This window comes from Neophocaena asiaeorientalis, unplaced genomic scaffold, assembly GCF_003031525.2.
Source record: "Neophocaena asiaeorientalis asiaeorientalis breed wild unplaced genomic scaffold, Neophocaena_asiaeorientalis_V1.1 scaffold889, whole genome shotgun sequence".
Classification (NCBI taxonomy): domain Eukaryota; kingdom Metazoa; phylum Chordata; class Mammalia; order Artiodactyla; family Phocoenidae; genus Neophocaena; species Neophocaena asiaeorientalis.
Window position 1 is genome coordinate 1,404,320 of NW_020171798.1, and position 20,228 is coordinate 1,424,547.

The following is a 20,228-nucleotide window of genomic DNA, read 5'->3' on the forward strand; positions in this document are numbered from 1 at the left end:
TGGAAAGAGAATAAAGAATCCAGAGGTGGAAGCCCAGAGACAGTCCTTTCTCCTTTCTGCGTTGGAGAAAACAGGCAGCAGCTTACAGCAATTCTGAGTTCTGCTTCTCTCCTTGACTATGGCAGTTCCACCACATTGTATCAAGGCATCATCAAGAAATCAAAACATGTTTACGAGGTGAGACCTTCTGAAAGCAACTCTTTAAAATAAAGAAATAATTTAAAAATGAGAGAAAAAAACCCCAAGGACATTCTTAGCCAGCCATCTGTAGATACTAGGTGGAAAAGAGATCTTATGGAAAGAATTTCTAGCTCTTACAGCCACTATGGAAAACACTTATAAAGGTACCTCAAAAAAATTAAAAATAGAACTACCATATGATCAGGCAATCCCAGTTCTAGGTATTTATCCGAATGAACTGAAATCAGGATCTCAAAGAGATACATACACCCCCATGTTCACTGCAGCATTATTACAATAGCCAACATAATGGAAACAACCTAAGTGTCCATCAGTGGATGAATGGGTAAAGATGACGGGGCATATACATACAGTGGAATGTTATTCAGCCTTAATAAAGAAGAAAATCCTGCCATTTGTGACAACATGGATAAACCTTGCCAGCATAATGCTAAGTGAAATAAGCTAATCACAGAAGGACAAATACTACATGATACTACTATGTAGAATCTAAAGGAGTCAACCTCAAAAAAAAAAAAAAGTCAACCTCATAGAAGCACAGAGTATGATGGTTACCAGGGCATATGGGAGGAAGACATGGAGAGGTGGGTACAAAGTTTCAGTTATGCAAGAGAAAACAGTTCTGGAGATCTGCAATACAGCATAGTGCCTGTAGCTAAAAATGCTTCATCCTATACTTAACATTTGCTAAAAGTGTAGATCTTATGTTGTGTTCTTACCACACATACACGCACACGCACACGCACACGCACACACACACAAATGAGATAAACAGTGTGGGAGGAAACCGAGAGGCGATGGATGTTTATGTCCTTGATGGTGGTGATGGTTTCACGCACTCATCCCCAAACTCATCCCATTGGGGAAAAAAAAAAAATTCTGTTTCTTTACTAAATTTAAAATTAGGGAATTCCCTGGCAGTCCAGTGGTTAGGGCCCACCGCGCTTCCATTGCAGGGGGCACGGGCTCCATCCCCGGTCGGGGAATTAATATCCCGCATGCTGCGTGGCCCACCAAAAAAATAAAAATAAAAAATGTTATACTAGACCGTGGTTTAGACATTTCATAGAATCATTTATTACACTTTTTTAAAATGACCAAACTGTTTCTAATATTTCGGAGTGGATTCCCACTAAATTAAAGGTGTCTTTTGGAAAGCACATGTTGCTTCTAGGGCTGAACATTGGAATTTTTATTCCTTCAGCAGTTTAGTGGAAGGATCAGTCATACAGCATAAAATGAGTGGAAATTATGCCATTAAGCATGTTGTGTTCTGGCTGGACTTCCTCCTGGGCGATCTTACCCTAGTGACCGAGCCCTTGGGGACTAGCTTCCTGCTCTGTGCGACAAAGATGACCTCTGCGATCCGCTAGAAGCAAGGTGCGCAGGCAGCGACCCCACGCTGTGGTCGCCACGTGAAGCTGCGCGCAGCGCCCTAGGCCGCTCCCCGGAAGTGGCGCTTCCCCGAGTCCCGTGGCCCGGGTTGAGCTGCGTCCGTGCCAAGCCCCGCCCGCCGCGCGGAGGCGGGGTCGCCCGCAGAGTTAAGTGCGGCCCAGGCCGGGCCACCGGGTGTCCCCCCGCCCGATGCCATGGACAAGGATCGCGCCTCCGCCCGCCTGCGCGTCTTGCTGCGACACCTCGGCGGCCGCTCGGCCGGGGCCGTCGTATCCTTTGGGTGCGGGGGTCTCGAGCTGGAAGGGTGGTGGCTATCAGGGCGCATCACACAGCCGCCGCGCCGGCTCTTCCTTGCTCCGCGCCGCCTGTCCCCGTGATGGTCACGTCTCTTCCGGGCCCTGGGGGCGAGGACAGGTGCGACCCCAGGAGCCGGTGGTCCCCAATGCCCCAGAGGGGACCGGCCCGCCCGGTAGGCCCGGGACTGCTGGCCCCAGCGACTGGAGTGGCGTCGCTGCAGCCGTCCGGGCCCTCAGGGCCTCTGTTCCCTGGCTTTGGGGGCGGGGGGGAAGTCGTTACCGAGCGGGCCTGCTCTCTGCTGCCTTGTCGCTTTCTGCACTTGGCCGCGCCTGATGGCCGCGGCTGCCCAGAGACCGAGACCCTAAACGGGGTCGCAGAGCTGCCTGGAGGAGCCGCCCCTGGAGCTAACACTGTCTCCTGGAGAAGGGCTGGGTGCCCTGTGTCCCCTCCTGGTCAGGCCTTGAGAAGTTAATCCCCGAGAGCATGTGTGTGCTACGGGCGTTGGATCCAGAGAGATGTCACTGTGACATAGAAGTCAAGTAGCTTTATAGAATTGTTTTTGCCCGCTCAGTTTAAGTGTTCTCGTTCAGCGTGAACCTTTGGAAGCTCCACAGAAAACTGGGCCTGGGATTTTTTTCCCTTGTGTCCTGTTCTGCTATATTTAGGATCCTGAAATCTTTCCTAAAACGATCTTACTGGCTGTTTCTTTTACTTTCACTATTGCTCTCTCTGCTGAATTCCAAGCCTTGATGAATCGGAACCGTTGTAAATTTGAAATCTCATCCACGAACTGATGAAGGGAACCCAGGTGACTCTGTAATCTCATTTTACAGTTGAGAAAACAGTCGAGGCTAGGGGAGATGAAAACTCCTGACCAAGGTCATTTAAGGGAAGCAGTGGTTGTCAAAGTGCAGTCCCCGGACCAGCAGTATCAGCGTCACCTGGGCAGTTGTTAAAAACGCAGATACTCAGGCTCATCTCAGACCTGTGGTATCAAAATACCTGGACATGGGGCCCAGCGATCTGTTTGCACTTGTTTCTGATACATTTTATTTTATTTATTTTATTTATTATTATTTTCTGTGCGGTATGCGGGCCTCTCACTGCCGTGGCCTCTCCCGTTGCGGAGCACAGGCTCTGGACGCGCAGGCTCAGCGGCCATGGCTCACGGGCCCAGCCACTCCGCGGCATGTGGGATCTTCCCGGACCGGGGCACGAACCCGTATCCCCTGCATCGGCAGGCAGACTCTCAACCACTGTGCCACCAGGGAAGCCCCTCCTTGACGTTTTTTTTTTTTTTTGGCCTCACCGCGTGGCTTGTGGCATCTTAGTTCCCCGGCCAGTAATTGAACCTGGGCCTTCCGCAGTTGGACCTCCAGGGAATTCCCATCTCCTTGACTATTATATTCCCCAGTTATATAAAGACATCATTCAAAAAGGATAACATGTTTAAGAGAAGTGACATTCTGAAAGTAACTCTTTAAGCTAAAGAAACAATGAAAAAAATGAGAAGAAAAAAACCAAGATGCTAAGTCAGTCATCTGTGATTACTAGATAGAAAACAAAAGGGAATTTCTAGTTCTGTAAGATATTTAAAATGATACTCTGCTATGTGGATCATATTTTTCTTGGAGTCATTGTTTATTTTATAGACTTTTTTTTTTCTTTTGAGAAACCATAGGTAATTCAGAGGCCTGTGAAAGGCTGTATTGCTGCAAATCTTAAATCTAAGGCAAGTAGTGTTTCTTTTTTTTTTTGGCTGTGCTGTGCAGCATGCGGGATCTTAGTTCCCAACCAGGGATCGAATCTGTGCCCTCTGCATTGGGAGCGTGGAGTCTTGACCACTGGACCTCCAGGGAAGTCCCTCCTTTGTCAAATTTTAATTGGGTTATTTATCTTTTTATTATTGAGTTGTAATAGTTCTTTATTATATTCTAGATACACGTCCCCTATCAGATATATGATTGCAAACATTTTTTCCTGTTCTTTGGGCTGTCTTTTTTTTTTTAACATCTTTACTGGAGTATAATTGTTCTACAATGGTGTGTTAGTTTCTGCTGTATAACAAAGTGAATCAGCTGTACATATACATATATCCCCATTTCTCCTCCCTGTCGCGTCTCCCTCCCATCCTCCCTATCCCACCTCTTTAGGTGGACACAAAGCACCGAGCTGATCTCCCTGTGCTATGCGGCTGCTTCCCACTAGCTATTTTACATTTGGTAGTGTATATATGTCCATGCTACTCTCTCACTTTATCCCAGCTTACACTTGCCCCTCCCCGTGTCCTCAGGTCCATTCTCTACATCTGCATCTTTATTCCTGTCCTGCCCCTAGGTTCATCAGAACCATTTTCTTTTTTAGATTCCATATATATGTGTTAGCATATGATATCCGTTTATCTCTTTCTGACTTACTTCACTCTGTATGACAGGCTCTAGGGCCATCCACCTCACTACAAATAACTCAGTTTTGTTTCTTTTATGATTTATTTATTTATTTATTTTTGGCTGCGTTGGGTCTTCGTTGCTGTGCGTGGTCTTTCTCTAGTTGCGGCGAGTGGGGTCTACTCTTTCCTTATGGTGCACAGGCTTCTCACGGCAGTGGCTTCTCGTTGCGGAGCATGGGCTCTAGACGCATGGGCTTCTGTAGTTGTGGCACGGGGGCTCAGTAGTTGTGGCTCGCGGGCTCTAGAGCGCAGGCTCAGTAGTTGTGGCGCACGGGCTTAGTTGCTCCACAGCATGTGGGATCTTCCCGGACCAGGGATCGAACCCATGTCCCCTGCATTGGCAAGCGGATTCATAACCACTGTGCCACCAGGGAAGTCCCAGCAGCTCCTAGTCTTGAGCCAGGGTTGGCAAACATTTTCTATAAAGGTAGACTTTTTTTTTCTAATGACCAGCCAATATTGCTAATATTTTGGACTAGACTCCTACTAAGTTAAATTCCTCTTTTGAATAGCACATGTTTCTCCTTATTTCTAGAATAGAGCCTTTCCATTTTTATTCGTTCAGTAGTTCGGTGGGAGAAATAGCCAGGGGGAATGAAATAGATGGAAACTCTGAATACCGCGTGGAAGCCTTGGCTCAGCTGTTTTCTCCTCGGTGACCTTGGACTAGTTACTGAGCTCTCCTAGCCTAGGGTTCCTGCTCTATGCAACAGGAATAATAAAGCTCCTGGCTTGCAGCCACCTCCTCAGGCTATTGTGAAATGAAATGAGGTAAGCAGCAGTGCATCAGAACTTACGTGTGTAATCAGTTTGCTTGGTGACTATTTAGAGCCCGTCTTCCCTTGTGAAAACCAATCCAGGGCAGAGCATTTCTAGAAAAGGTTGACACCTAAACTTTACTTCATTTGCCTTAATTCACGTCCTAGATAGCGCACCACACTTCAGGGACTGTTTCTCCTGCCGGCTTCCGTCCTCAACAATTCCAGTGAGTAGATCTAATTTTAATTTTTAGCCATACAATGTATATAAAGGTTTTTTTTTTTTCTAGTGGTAACTAGGATTTAAAATACATGTTGCCCGATGAGAATTCATTATACAAATTCTCCATTTCCAGGATTTGTTCTAACGATCATGGAAAATTTTGAAGCCCCTGGCTTTTTCTATATGTATTTTAAAATTCAGAAAGGGGGAAAAATGTGAGAAAGTGCATAAACTTATTTTGTAGAATTCAGGCATCGTATATCTCATTTAAATTAGCCTGTCGTTTGGTTAGTCTGATGTATTAGCTAGCATCTTTGGTTTGTCTTAAAATCACCTTTGAAGTGGAAAACATTGATCTCCATGGAATATTCTATAGGGTCACAGTTCCAAACCAGAGTAATGGACAGGGTGATCTGAGTTTGTGTGTGTGCTGTACACTTATTCAGATTTCTGTTACTTTGATTTCTTCTGTGAATGCATGAACTAGACAATTTAAAACATAAAATATATTAGTTTCCCATCTGAAAAACCATACATATTCATTACAGAATTTTAAAATCAGAGAAATAGAAGGAATTAAAAAAACATCATTCATAATGCCATTACATAAAGGCAATCACTATTAAAAAAAATTTTTTTTTGAAAAAAAAAAAATTTTTTTTTGTACTTCCTTATAGTCTTTTTTTTAAACAAGTAGTGTCTTGGTTTTACATCATTGTCATCATATTTTAATTTAATAGGCATTGTCCATGCTATTATATGCTCTTTATTTTTAATGCTTGAGTCATGTCCCATTGAATGGATATAATATGATTAGTTAATTACTCCTCCATTTCTTGGTGACAGTAATTAATGCTTTGGATCTAAAGCTTTAACATTTTTTTCAGATTATTTCCTTAAAGTCTTAGAAATAAAAATGCTTAGTGGAAGAGTACATACATTTCTCAGGTTCTTGATACATATTGTTGTTAGGTTGTGATTTTTAAATTGGACTTACTTGAGATTTTTTTCTCCTTCAGGTATACTCGGGATAATAATATTCTAAGCCTAGAACAGAGAAAATTTTATGAAGAAAATGGATTTCTTGTCATTAAAAATTTGGTGTCTGATGCTGATATTCAGTATTTTAGGTACAGTAACACTATTTGTTATATAACAGAAATATGTATTCTATGTGTATAGTGGGAATATGAGTAAGATTAGCTTGTGTCTGTACAGATATTTTTCAGGGATTGGGTTTGTGAGGAAGTGGTTTGTTAGAACCTGGGCTCAAGCCAGGGTGGCTGGCTTTAATCTTAGCCCCATCGCTTAACATTGTGTGTATGAGGCAATTCCTTAACCTTTCCATGCCTGTTTCCACATCTGCAAAATGGGGGAAATAACAGTACTTATGTCCTAGAGTTGTTTTTAGGACTAAATAGGTAAAATAGAGAGAGAATACTTTAAACAGGGCCTGGCTTATTGCAGTGCTAGGGAAGTGTTTGCTTTTTTATTCAGACGAAACCAACTCACAAGTATTTCCTCGCTGGTCTGCCAAGCTAAGGAATATTTGAACTCTGGGAGCAAGTTTCAGCCTCACAGTAAGGAGGCAGGCACTTCTGAGTTGGCCATGTTCTCCTTCCTCCCATCAGAACTGTTCAACCTGGGGCTAGAGGCCAACTTGGTGCAGAAAAACCACCCCCAAACCTTCAAGTCTCTCCACAGAACAAGGCCAGGGAGGTGCTTGGAGCCTGCGGTAATGATATCATTTACCAATTGAATTTTCTAGGGATGAGTTTGAAAGAATCTGCAGAATGGAGGTGAAGCCACTGGGATTGATGGTGATGAGAGATGTGACCACTGCAAAATCAGAGTATGTGCCAAGTGAGAAAGTGATCACCAAGGTCCAAGATTTCCAAGAAGATAAGGAACTCTTCAGATACTGCACCCTCCCTGAGGTTCAAGCCCTTCTTGTGTTCTCTTTCTCTTTAAGCTAATTGCCCATCTGCGTGCCTGCCTCTGAAATATTATTATTATTTTTTACTTCATCTAGCCCTTTTCTACCGGGGTCCTAGAGTAGTGGTTCTCAATCAGAGATGGACATTTGGCAATGTCTGGAGACATGTTTGCTTGTCAGGCAGGAGGAATGGTGTCCTGTTGGCTTCTAATGGGTGGAGGTCAGGGATGCTGCTGCTTGGGCCCAGGGATGCTATAATGCATAGAAGAGCCCCTTCCCGCAAACAAAGAATTATCCAGCCCGAAATGTCAGTAGTGCCAAGACTGAGAAATCCTGCTTTTGCTAATTATTTTTGGTGAAGAAGAGCAGGAATTCTGTGGTAAGAGAGAGCAAGAGAGCCTTTCTCACACTTCATACAGGCACTTCCACAGGGGTGATAATGCTGAGGCCATTTACTGTAATATCCATTTATTTTTTTCATTTTGTTTTATGATCTGGTCAGTAGAGGTGTGAGTTTGTTTTTAAATGTAAACTAGGGCCTCCCTGGTGGCGCAGTGGTTAAGAATCCACCTGCCAATGCAGGGGACAGGGGTTTGAGCCCTGGTCCGGGAAGATCCCACAAGCCGCGGAGCAACTAAGCCCGTGCGCCACAACTACTGAGCCTGAGAGCCACAACTGCTGAAGCCCGAGCCACAACTACTGAAGTCCACGTGCCTAGAGCCTGTGCTCTGCAACAAGAGAAGGCACCGCAATGAGAAGCCCATGCATTGCAACTAAGAGTAGCCCCTGCTCACCGCAACTAGAGAAAGCCTGCGCCCAGCAACCAAGACCCAACGCAGCCAAAAAAAAAAAAAAACACACAAATAAATGTAAACTAGTTTTTAAAAAATTATTCTTTAAGAGTAGTTCATATTTATAAAAATATCCAAATAGTATGGAAGGACATGAAATGAAAAGTGAATTCTCCCAGCCCCAGCACCACTCACTGTTCAGTTTTTTTATGTATTCATCTAGAATTGTTTCAGGTATAAGCAAGCATATCTGTATAACCCCACCTTTTGTGTGACAGGGAACATACTGGTTGTCACTTTGTTTTTCCACTTGCAGTAGATCTGAGACATCTTTCCATATTAGTATCTATGGATCTACTTTATACTTTGTAAACTATTGCATAGTATTCCATTGCATAAAGGTACTACAGTTTATGACCATTTATTTAGAATGGTTTGAAAGGACACTTTGCACAAAGTACTTATTAGAAGCTATAACCTCAAGTGCTGTTAAAAAATCTGATTCATGAAGAAAGACTGTACAGCTGAGCCACCTGGGATGTCGGGCCCCTTGGGTTGGGGTTGGGAGGAGAAGTGGCCCCTCTGAGCCATGCATGCTTCCCAACCTCAAGTCCTGTTATAGAAATGGAAGTTGTGTGGGTGGACCGAGGATAAAAAGCTGGAAATCACAGGCAACATGTAGTAGATTAAGCTCTATCGGGACTTTCAGATTTCCTACCTCTGTAACGTGTGAACCACGTATCTGGTGGTTCATGCAATGATTTTAGGGAGGTAGGCATTCTTTTAATAGCTGGGTATTTATTTTAATATGTATTGGAAAAATGAACCAGCACCTCAAATCCATGATTTCAAGAATATTATTAATCAGGATAAAACTAAGTAAAAGAGGGACTTCCCTGGTGGCGCAGTGGTTAAGAATCCGCCTGCCAATGCAGGGGACACGGGTTTGAGCCCTGGTCCAGGAAGATCCCATATGCCACAGAGCAACTAAGCCCGTGTGCCACAACTACTGAGCCTGTGTGCCACAACTACTGAAGCCCGCGTGCCTAGAGCCCGTGCTCCGCAACAAGAGAAGCCCCCGCAATGGGAAGCCCGCTCACCGCAACAAAGAGTAGCCCTCGCTCGCCGCAACTAGAGAAAGCCTGCGCACAGCAACGAAGACCCAATGCAGCCAAAAAATAAATAAATAAATAAATATTTTTAAAAAGAAAAAAAAACTAAGTAAAAGAAGTGAGTTAATTTAATTTAGGGAGAATATTGGCTAAATATATTGGGAAATTCTGCAAAGCAGGACAGAAACGGTGAGGATGGCTCTTGAATGACGAAGGTTTAGAAAATCGCAGCCTAAGTGAATACCAAAAAAAAAAAAAAAAGACAAAAACAAACTTCTTATTAAAAAAACAAGCATGAGGCCTGACTCCTGAGATTTTTGTAACATTTCAAGTGTTTCATACTCAAACTGCCAATATTCCTTATACACAAGAGTTCAAATAGTGAGAAAGCCGTAGACTGTGCTTCATTTTTTGGAGGCAGACAGAAAGGGAGTTTGAATACCATCTTTTTCATTTAACTGGCTCTGCAAACTTAGGCATCTTATTCGTGTGGGGCATTCATTTCAAAGTATTATTAATGAATGGGGGCATTAATTTTCAGGGACTATTGTGAGGCTTAACCGAGCTGATGTGTCAATATATAGAAAGCCCCTGGCAGGTAGGAGGCATGCAGTGTTGAGTCCTTTCTGCTTTTTACCCCTTTCTAGTGGGTCTGATGCAGGAGGTGGTCCTCCCTGTCCCTTGCTCCCATTGCAGCTTATTTCTCGGAGCATGGGTCTCAACCACATCGGCCCACGTCATTATGTGTTTAACACCTTTCTTCCCACCAGCATATAAACTCCTTTGGTGCAGGGACCCGCTTATCTTGTTCACTGTTGTGTCCCTACTTGCTGTCACTCTGCCTGGTTCAGAGACCTTAGGAGGGAGTTGTTGAATTAATGGCCATGCTGATTGTGAAGTGGTCTCCAGGCCCCTGTTCTCCTGCCCTTGGGGTTACTCATGACAGCGGCAAACCTGTCAGGGCCTTTCGTGGTCCCTTCTTACGAAGAGTCTCCGTGAAGGAAAAGGAAGCTGCCTTCTCACTGGGCAACTGCCAACGGCTTTGGTGGAAAGAAGGGCATTCCTGCCCTTTGCAGTTGGTGTCTCACAGAAACTCACATCTCTCTTGTAGAAGAAGTACGCAAGTTTCCAGCTGGCTCCAAAAAGGCTGTTTAGTTCAGAGTGTTGTAAATTTCCAATGATTTCCAGTTGCTGACTTTTCCATGGTTTGTTTGCAAGGTTGTGAAATATCAATGGATTGTTTTAAACAGTTGCCATCTGAGTTCTTGTATAGACAGATGTACTTTGTGCCACCTGCCTATGTATCTGATTTCCCATGAACTTTCTTGCCCCTCTCCCTTAGATTCTGAAATATGTGGAGTGCTTCACTGGACCCAATATTATGGCCATGCATACGATGCTGATAAACAAACCTCCAGATTCTGGTAAAGAGCTCTTATTTGTAAAGTAGAAGCAACAACAACAACAAAAAAAGTGTTTAAGTACGTAAGGTTGATGTCCTAACTGATAGCAAGGTGTACAGCTGCTAAACTTCGCATAAATGAATATATGTACTTTTATTTAAGTCTTAAGATAGCTTACATCATAAAAACATTGAAGTATAGGGTTATCGCTGGGTTTTTACACAACTGGCTTCTGAAAGATGCAGTTCAGTAAACACGACTGTCCCTACACCCCAGAGGCTGTTATTCAACATCTCTAAGCCTTGTTACCAGTCTCACCCATGCATGAAAGTGTGGACTTTGCCTTCCTGATCTAAAGCCATTACTATTACTACCAAAGTTAAAATTATTCTTATAAATCATATACCACAGTTATTCTTAAAATTTCCTGTGCTTGCTAAAATGTAGCTTCTGAGACCTCCCTCCTAGAGAGACTGATTCAGAAAACAGAACCCAGGAATCTGCATTTTTATTAACCATACCCAGAGATGCTAATGCAGATGGCTCTTGGGCCACACTGAGAAATTCAGCTGTACCAGCGGTAGTAAATCGGCCATTAGAGATTCTGGATCCTTTTCTACTTTGTCTTCCTCCTGATGGCTGGGAGAGGCTTATGTGACAGGTCTGTAGTTTAACACCAAGTCTTTCCCTCCTTGGGTGTCTTGCCTGGAGAGAGCCGGTGGCCTGGGGGAACCACGTTCAGAGGGCAAAACTAGGGAAAAATGTAAACGTGGGCCTAGTATCTCTGATTCTGCACACTGATTGTACACCAAATGCTTCTAGTTTGGTGGGGAAACCTCTGAGAGGCCTTTTATTTAGTTAGTTAGTTAATTAACGAATATATTTTTTTGTACCAGGCACTTTGAAGGCTATCAGAGGACCTCAGATTTGACCACTCTCTTTAATTAATCAGCCTTTTTTTGGGAATACTAAGCTCTGTGCCCAAACCAGAGTTAGGAAAGAATAAAGCACAACAGAGATGATGACATACGTACAGCATGCTAGAAAATAGTGTAAAGTAGTCCTTGGCTACCAGAAGCCCAGAAATAATGACAGGATCCAGAGTTACTGTGCTGATGGGAATTCTCTGGTGGTCCAGCACTTAGGATTCCATGCTTCCGCTGCAAGGGGCATGGGTTCAATCCCTGGTTGGGGAACTAAGATCCCTCATGCCTTGCGGCATGGCCAAAAAAAATACAGTCACTGTGCTGACTCAGTGTTCCAGTTTGGTGCTTATCTGTTGAGGCTGGTTTTCTTTAGCGTTGTTTCATCTGTTTGCTTTTGCAGGGATAGCTCATTGTTCTGGTTTTTCAGGCAGAGGAGAAGAATTCTGAGACTTGAGTTTACTTATTTTAACAGCAGGTTCTGTTTTAGGCAAGAAGACATCCCGTCACCCCTTGCACCAGGATCTGCACTATTTCCCCTTCAGGCCCAGCAATAGCATCGTTTGTGCCTGGACAGCCATGGAGCACATCGACCGGGACAACGGCTGTCTGGTTGTGCTCCCAGGGACACACAGAGGCCCCTTGAAGACACACGATTATCCCCAGTGGGAGGTAAGTCTGCCTGGAGGCTGAGTCTTGATCAGAATCTTTTGTTGTTTTGATTTCACATCAGTATACATAAGGAGCTTTGCCAATAAGATGACACTTCCCTTCTTAGCAAAACATTGTTCTAGGATTTAGAATAAGGATCAGGGAAAATTCAAGGATGTCAGATAAAATGATTGTCTTTGTTCCTTCAACAAGTGCTTGAAAGCCAACCAAAATGGGGAACTTTGGTGATGCTATAAAAGATCTGAGATTATGAAGCCTACGTGCAGAGGTAAGACACAAACGCGGCAACACCAGATGTGTGTGCCAAGCGCCACATGAGTCTTACACCCTGATTGGTGGGTCTCGCAGTGAAGAAGTGGGATCATCTCCTTCCAGCTGAACAGACCGGCAGAGAGAGGCTCTGGGGAGGACTGAGTAGTATCCCGTTGCGAGGCTGTTCATGGTTTATCGATTCAGCTGATGATGCTGGAGGACTGTTTAATGCTTTGGGGCCCATGAGTGATGAGGTCAAATTGGTTCTTCAAGGCGATAACCTTGTGGTCTGGCACAGAATGTACTGCAGGTGTAAGAGTCCAGAGGCAGAGAAACCAGAGAGGAGACTCTTAGCATTTTAGGTATAAGGCAATGTCTCAAAAATCCCATAATGATGATCAAGGTGGGAAGAGCACCTGTTGTTAAGGCAGACAGAATGGACACGGTTCTGTGGGACGTAAAGAATATGGCTCTCAGGACTTCTGTGCCAACTAGTGAGAATTCTTCTTTTTTAAAAATATTAATTAATTTTATTTTTGGCTGCACTGGGTCTTTGTTGCTGCACACGGGCTTTCTCTAGTTGTGGCGCGTGGGAGCTACTCTTCATTGCGGTGTGCGGGCTTCTCACTGCAGTGTCTTCTCTTGTTGCGGAGCACGGGCTCTAGGTGCATGGGCTTCAGTAGTTGTGGCACGCGGGCTCTAGAGCATAGGCTCAGTAGTTGTGGTGCATGGGCTTAGTTGCTCCGCATGTGGGATCTTCCCGGACCAGGGATCGAACCTGTGTCCCCTGCATTGGCAGGCGGATTCCTAACCACTGGGCCACCAGGAAAGCCCCCAGTTAGAATTCTTGCACTGAGGATTAGTGCTAAGTGAACATATTTGAGTTTAGATTCGGATATAAAATCTGAAATTCGTCGATTAAGTTGAGGTTTAGGAAAGGTTGGTGCAAGCAACAGAAGTGGGTTTTCACTGACTTCAGCCGAAGGGAATGTTTTGGAGGGCTGCAGGGGCAGGCAGAATCGGTGGGAAGGCTGGCCAGCTCTGGGGGTTGGGGGATGGGGAAGGAAAGCGGAAGTCCCTGCTCGGCGGGAACAGTTGGGTGGGGTACCTGGCATGGGCAGTGGACCCTGACTACATCCGGTCTCTTCGATCCTCTGCTCAGATTCAAAGTGGCCTCGGTGGGAGGTCAGATTAGCTTATCTTGGTTACATATCAACCCTGTGCACAGAGAGAAGCTCACTGGGTCAAAGTCCCAATACAGTGCAGTACGAAAGTAGTCATTCCCCAAAAGGAATTTGTATTTGGGATAGTCTTAGGAAAGGAAATGGGATGCTACCCTCCAAAGACCCATAAAGGTTTGCAAACTTTGTCACTTCTCGTTTTAGCTTCTTCCATAAAGACATAACCATTACCTAATACAGTGACTAACTTTGAAAATAGTTATAAACAAACATAATGTTTCATTTATTTTATTATTTTTTAAAATTATTCTTTATTTTTTTATTTTTGGCTGCATTGGGTCTTCGTTACTGCGCGTGGGCTTTCTCTAGTTGCGGCGAGCGGGGGCTACTCTTTGCTGCGGTGCGCGGGCTAGTCATTGCGGTGGCTTTTCTTGTTGCGGAGCACGGGCTGTAGGCTCGCGGGCTTCAGGAGTTGTGGCGCGCGGGCTCTAGAGCGCAGGCTCAGCAGTTGTGGCGCACGGGCTTAGATGCTCTGTGGCACGTGGGATCTTCCCGGACCAGGGATGGAACCTGCGTCCCCTGCATTGGCAGGCGGATTATTAACCACTGCGCCACCAGGGAAGTCCCCATAATGTTATAATTTACTATTCTTTCTTTACTCTGCACGTGACATGAGTGGTTTTTCAGCCCAGAAAAACTGAGTATTTTCTCTCCCCTAGTTTGGGAGAACAGTTAGCTTCTCAGAGATGCTCCTGAGTGATAGAATAATGATTTATGCCAAGTTCCAGGTGGGAAAGAATGATTATGGGTTAACCTGGAAAGGTGGTCTCCTGCATTACCACAAAATGCAAAGCTGATCTAGATCTTCATATATAATTCAGTAATGAAGGGTAGGTGAAAATTCCAAATTTTTCATCCGGTCTAAAAAGTCCAAAATTTTAGCATCAACGTGGGGCTTTCTTAAAACCAGTCATCTGAGAAGCTTTGGTATAGGTAAGGTGTTTTGGTTTTTTAAAATCTAATTTATTTATCTGTTTCTCTTGGAAGAACTTAGAGAAGCTCTGTTTTTTCCTGATGAGTCATTGATAGGGTTTTAATTAGTGGCTTCCTCACATCTCGACTTGGCTTCTCTCGTGTTTTAGGGAGGGGTTAACATCATGTTCCACGGGATCCAGGACTATGACAAAAATAACGACCGGGTGCACCTCCTGATGGAGAAAGGAGACACCGTTTTCTTTCATCCTTTGCTCATCCATGGATCTGGTCGGAACAAAAGCCAAGGATTCCGGAAGGTATGCATTCACATCACAGCTCTTTCTGAAGATGAACGGGTTAGGAACAGAAGTGCCATGATATATTCAAAGTTAAAGGATTTGTGACTTTTAACTAAACTTCCCTTTAGTCTGGTTTATTTAGCAGGAAATATATTTGCCTCCCTCACGCTTTCTTGCTCACAGCAGCAAGGAGCCAGGTGACCTCAGGATCCCAGCCTACTGAACGTTCATGGAATTGCTTCAGAGTGAGAGCTTATTTACTTGGAAGCTGCTAGCCTATGGTTTCAGAGGCAAAAACAAAGGCAGACATACCAAATAAGAACATCTGGAATGTGTACAGCTCATATAAGAGGAACGTCTGTAATATTATTGCTACTGGGGAAAATATTATTGATCGGAAAGGAAGGTCTGAATTGGCCACCCGGAAATCAGATATGGCCATGTTTTTCACCCGTTAGCCTCAGTGTTTTCAATTTCATGATTTCAGTGCTTACATTAAAAATTGACATAATTTCTCATAAATCCCCAGATTTCTTGCCTCTCTAAGATTCCGCAGATCTGACGATACTGTGGGCTCACGTTTCCCTATGATGACATGGCTGTTTATACCAAATATTAGGGGCTTCTTTGGGGCTGAGTGAAGTTTTCCAGTCTGTCACAACAATCCCTTGTGTCTCCCTGAGGCTGAGGGTTAGTTGTCAGATTTCATCTTCCATTCATTCCAATATCCAGCAGGCTCCATGAGCCTGGTGAGGGATGGGCATGAGGGAAGAAGGCATTCCCCTCAGGGGTACCCAAAACCTCCACGGTCCAGTTACATAATATTTTAATGTAGTAGTTTAAAAAATCAAAATTAATGCCAAAAAATCCATGGTGAGCACAACGCCAAAATTTTAAAGACGAGGTCAGACCCTCCACTACCATGACCCTCAGAACTGTGCAAAGGGGTACAGGCACTACGCTGGAAATAATGTGTTTTAATATACCGACTATAATTTTTTAACTGCTTTAATGTTTGGGGAAATATTAACCATTAAAAAATACATAAAAGGGTACAGGTAGGACTGTACATTTTTTCCCTGTTGCCTCAGGCTCCAGTATGGCTTGGTATGGCACTAGGGCTTCCATGGGAAGTAAAGTTTGTGACTCAACTGCCTCGAAATTTGATATTTGGGGCAAAGTAGGAAGCTCTTCTGATGGGTGCAGTCACCCTAAGACAACTAACCTGTGACAAGGAAGGTGAGTTTTAACTACCGCTTTGCAAGTTAGATCTGTTTATAACTCCTTCAAGAATGGGGAGAACCAAGGAACTTCCATCTTACCTTCAAAAGGAAACGAGGTGGGTATTGTATGTGAATGCGATCAAACTTTAAACATCCTTCTGATTCAAGAGGGGTGTCTGCCTATTATTTCCTTTGCAAGGTCTTTTCAGTTTTTTCACCCCATCATCTGTGGCCATTGAAATACCAACTCATTACAAACTTAACTGAGTAACTTCTGTAACTGAGGTGATGAGAAACCCTGCAATACATTCCTTTGTAGGACTTGGCAGTATCCACTCATTAGAAAAATCAAATGCTAAAAAGTTAAAGATTTCTTACTTACATAATTCTGTTCCCTGCCCCATATATACCTTTGGAAAATAAATAACACAGCTAGTGAAAAACGTCATGTAAATTCTCAATTATCCTTTAGCTGGGTGGAAAAAAAAGCAGCTGAGCCATCAAGAGACTGATTCAGGACACATGGGAACAGCATTCAGTCTAGAAATCGAATGCGCAGTGACATCTAAAAGAAGCCTCCTTGCTAGGTTGCTGGTGTTAACGGGGTGTTTTTTGTTTGTTTGTTCTTGTTTTTGTAACATGAATCGATTCACTTTGCACAGGCAATTTCCTGCCATTTTGCGGATGCCAACTGCCACTACATCGACGTGAAGGGTACCAGTCAAGAAAACATTGGAGAGGAAGTTTTAAAGATAGCCAGTAAAATCCATGGAGTGAAAGACGTCAGCCTGAAGGTATGTATGTCTGTATGAAATGACAAGGTAAAGATCTTGGTTTTTTCTTTTCTTCAGATGCTTAATAATTCTCATACCTGACTTAGTCTGAAAGTATAAAATGCTTGGGTTTAGAGCTCGTTTCGGAAACATTGCTGAGACCTAAGAATGACAGTGGAGTTTGTTTGTACTACTTGCTTCCCCAGCATGGGAGACCTGAATTCTGTCAGTCTCTGGGCTGTCCTGTGGTACGCAGGCCATCGTGTTGCAGAACGGACAGGTAGGAGAGGAAGTAGATAACAAATTCAGAGGAGAGCAAATGGAGGACAAGGCTACCTTCTGAACGCACACAGTTTAAAGGTTTGGGCTGTCAATCATAGGCCTCCTTTGTTTGTAAAGAGAGTATATGCATTTGGAATTCCAGTAAGACTCCCAGAAAGCAGTTCTCAAGCAAGCAAGTGTTTGTTTGGGTCAGTTTGCATCCGGAGTTTAACGAGAGCCTGCACGTAGCAGAGATGAGAGATCACTGATGCTTGTCAGAGCGGGCGTAAGACGGTATTCCATATGCTTCCCTAATTAATACACCTCATCTGCAGACTATTTGTTTTCAACTGGTGAACATTCCATGCTGCTGCTGATCGACAACAAGTTATCAGTCAAGGCAAATAAACTTATTTGCATCGTAGATTGTGTACATTTTAGCATCTGAACCAAGAACCTGACCCTACTTGTTAAATGTGCATTAGATAACTAAATGCATCTATTCTGGGGGCGACATGACCCCCAAATAGGCTGAGTGTAATGATAACTCAGGGCCTTCTAGTACTCTGAAGAGCCTTGCTCACCAAAGGCAGGGTACCACCTTCTGAAACAACTTCCCAGCGCACAAATCTTCCTCCACCCTTAACCCCTTTTCTCTTTAGAATCTGTGAATGTATCCCATATCTGAAAATGCTCTGGTCTCACATTTGCACATCCTGGAAGTCTTGTCCTTCTCCCTTTGTCCAGTACTTAAATGTCCTACAAAGGCAACATATTTTGCCAACTGGAGCTTCCATCCAACACCCTGAATTTCAAGGCAGGAAAAAAATGTATACGTTTGAGGTCTGTCACAGTTGTACTAAATGAATCAGTTCCTGTATTTATTTTTCGTTACTCTCTCAGCTATAGTTCATTGGCTTTACTTAAAAGAACAATAGTAACTTCTGCTATAGAGTTCTTTGTCAGGTACAAAAGCACGTTCATATCCCTTTTCTTCTCTTCTTCACCAAAACCCAGTGGAGCAGTCATTATAGCTCCAAGTTCTTAATGAGAAAATGAAGAGTTCAAGAGATTGCCCTCAATTACGTAAGTGACGGAGATTTCAGAGTCAGGTCCAGTTCCAAAATCGTTCTTCCCAGGATACCTTGCTGTTTGCTCAAAAATAAACAAGAAAGTCTGAGTTGTTTTATTAGGAACAAAGAAGAAAAAACCCAAACCAGTAGCCCAGGACATCATTTTCATGATAATGATCTAATCAGGGGTACATGGCTCAGAATGGGGCAGGCAAACATGACCAAGGAAAGCAGGAGCTTGGGTACTAAACTCTTTGTATTGTGACCAGACTTAACAGCCAGTTCCAACACCTGTACTCAGCACGAGCGCCAAGTGAAACAAGACTGACACGAGTGGGGACTCACTGTCTTGGCTTCCAAAACATGATTTTAGATGTTGGCAGGTACATTAATTGGAGTCTCAGAATGTGGTTTATTTACTGTTATGACCATTGTAGACGGGTTTTCTTTTTCTTTTTTGTATTTAACCACTTGTAGATGCTAGTAATCTACTTTGTCTTATGGTGAATAGGTAAATCGAAGTGTCCCATAAACTCACTGTTTGGTATTATTTCCAGGATATTTGGAAATTTCGAGCACGCGTCGTGAAAGGAGAAAGAATCAACCTTTGAAATAGCCCTTTGCTCGAACTCTTTTCAAGAAAACCAGGATGGAACAAGGTGTCAGAGGAAAACCTTTTCTCAATGAGATGATGTAATCTTTTCTATCCACTTGTTAACAAAATCAAAGTGCACAGATCCAGGGGCTTCCCTGGTGGTGCAGTGGTTGAGAGTCTGCCTCCCAATGCAGGGGACATGGGTTCGGGCCCTGGTCTGGGAAGATCCCACGTGCCGCGGAGCGACTAGGCCCGTGCGCCACAACTACTGAGCCTGCGCGTCTGGAGCCTGTGCTCCGCAACAAGAGAGGCCGCGATAGTGAGAGGCCCGCGCACCGCGATGAAGAGTGGCCCCCGCTCGCAGCAACTAGAGAAAACCCTTGCACAGAAACGAAGACCCAACACAGCAAAAATAAATTAATTAATTAATAAACTCCTACCCCCAACATCAAAAAAAAAAAAAAAACAAAAAAAACAAAGTGCACAGATCCAGTACTTAACCGCATACAGGTAATTCTGCAGCACGGTGGCGTGGCTTTAACGAACATAAAATCAGTAAAAGTGAAATATTACTGTTTTAAGGAAAACTTGGGGTTGCAGCTAATAAAGGTGATGCATAATTGAAGTCTGTTCGATCAGTTTCTTTCATTCAGTTAGCTCTTTACCCAAGCAGGGATTAATGTTCTGAAATGCAAAGCCCACCACCTCCCAATTTCGTGTTGTGAGAGATTTCTTTTCAAATCTGGAACAATGAATATTAGAGGCACAGTTAGTGGAGGGCCTAAGAAGGGCACCACGGAGTAAAAATGTGGGTGGAGACTCATGTTCTGACACAGGATTTCCTTCCATGGCCTCTCCAGCCCAACCAACCTCCTCAAAGACTGGATCTTGCCAAGTCTTTTTCTCTAAAGAGAGAAGACCAGGGTAACTTTCTCTGCCAATTCCTATTGTGCAGGGCAGCATTTACGAATGAAATCTAACCTCTTTCAAGGTCTTGGAAAATGGTTAGGTACTTTTTTTTTTTTAACATCTTTATTGGAGTATAATTGCTTTACAATGGTGTGTTAGTTTCTGCTTTATAACAATAGCCAGGACACGAAGCAACCTAAGTGTCCATCCACAGATGAATGGATAAAGAAGATGTGGCACATATATACAATGGAATATTACTCAGCCATAAAAAGAAACGAAATTGAGATATTTGTAGTGAGGTGGATGGACCTAGAGTCTGTCATACAGAGTGAAGTAAGTCAGAAAGAGAAAAATAAATACCGTATGGTTAGATACTTTTGATTTGGATTTCGAGTGGTGTGGACTGGGGGAATTTAATAGAGCACTGTATTTCTACACCAGCTGAGGGCAGCAAGGAGCCACAGTCCTTTTTCTTAAAAATTCTAGTTAAAGCTTTAAAAAGAAAGAAAGAGTCCCCGTTTTTG

At 43.7% G+C, this 20,228-nt stretch overlaps 1 protein-coding gene across 1 annotated transcript; it reads left to right on the forward strand.

The window, feature by feature from the left end:
- Nucleotides 1-1,713: 1,713 nt before the first annotated feature.
- PHYH (phytanoyl-CoA 2-hydroxylase) lies at nucleotides 1,714-19,027 on the forward strand. The gene is made up of 9 exons (XM_024739046.1): nucleotides 1,714-1,865; nucleotides 5,269-5,327; nucleotides 6,343-6,453; nucleotides 7,092-7,260; nucleotides 10,505-10,586; nucleotides 11,979-12,160; nucleotides 14,736-14,885; nucleotides 16,753-16,884; nucleotides 18,755-19,027. Exons 1-9 carry the CDS (start codon nucleotides 1,791-1,793, stop codon nucleotides 18,806-18,808), a joined length of 1,014 nt encoding a protein of 337 aa, XP_024594814.1. The 5' UTR covers nucleotides 1,714-1,790; the 3' UTR covers nucleotides 18,809-19,027.
- The last annotated feature ends 1,201 nt before the right edge of the window (nucleotides 19,028-20,228 follow it).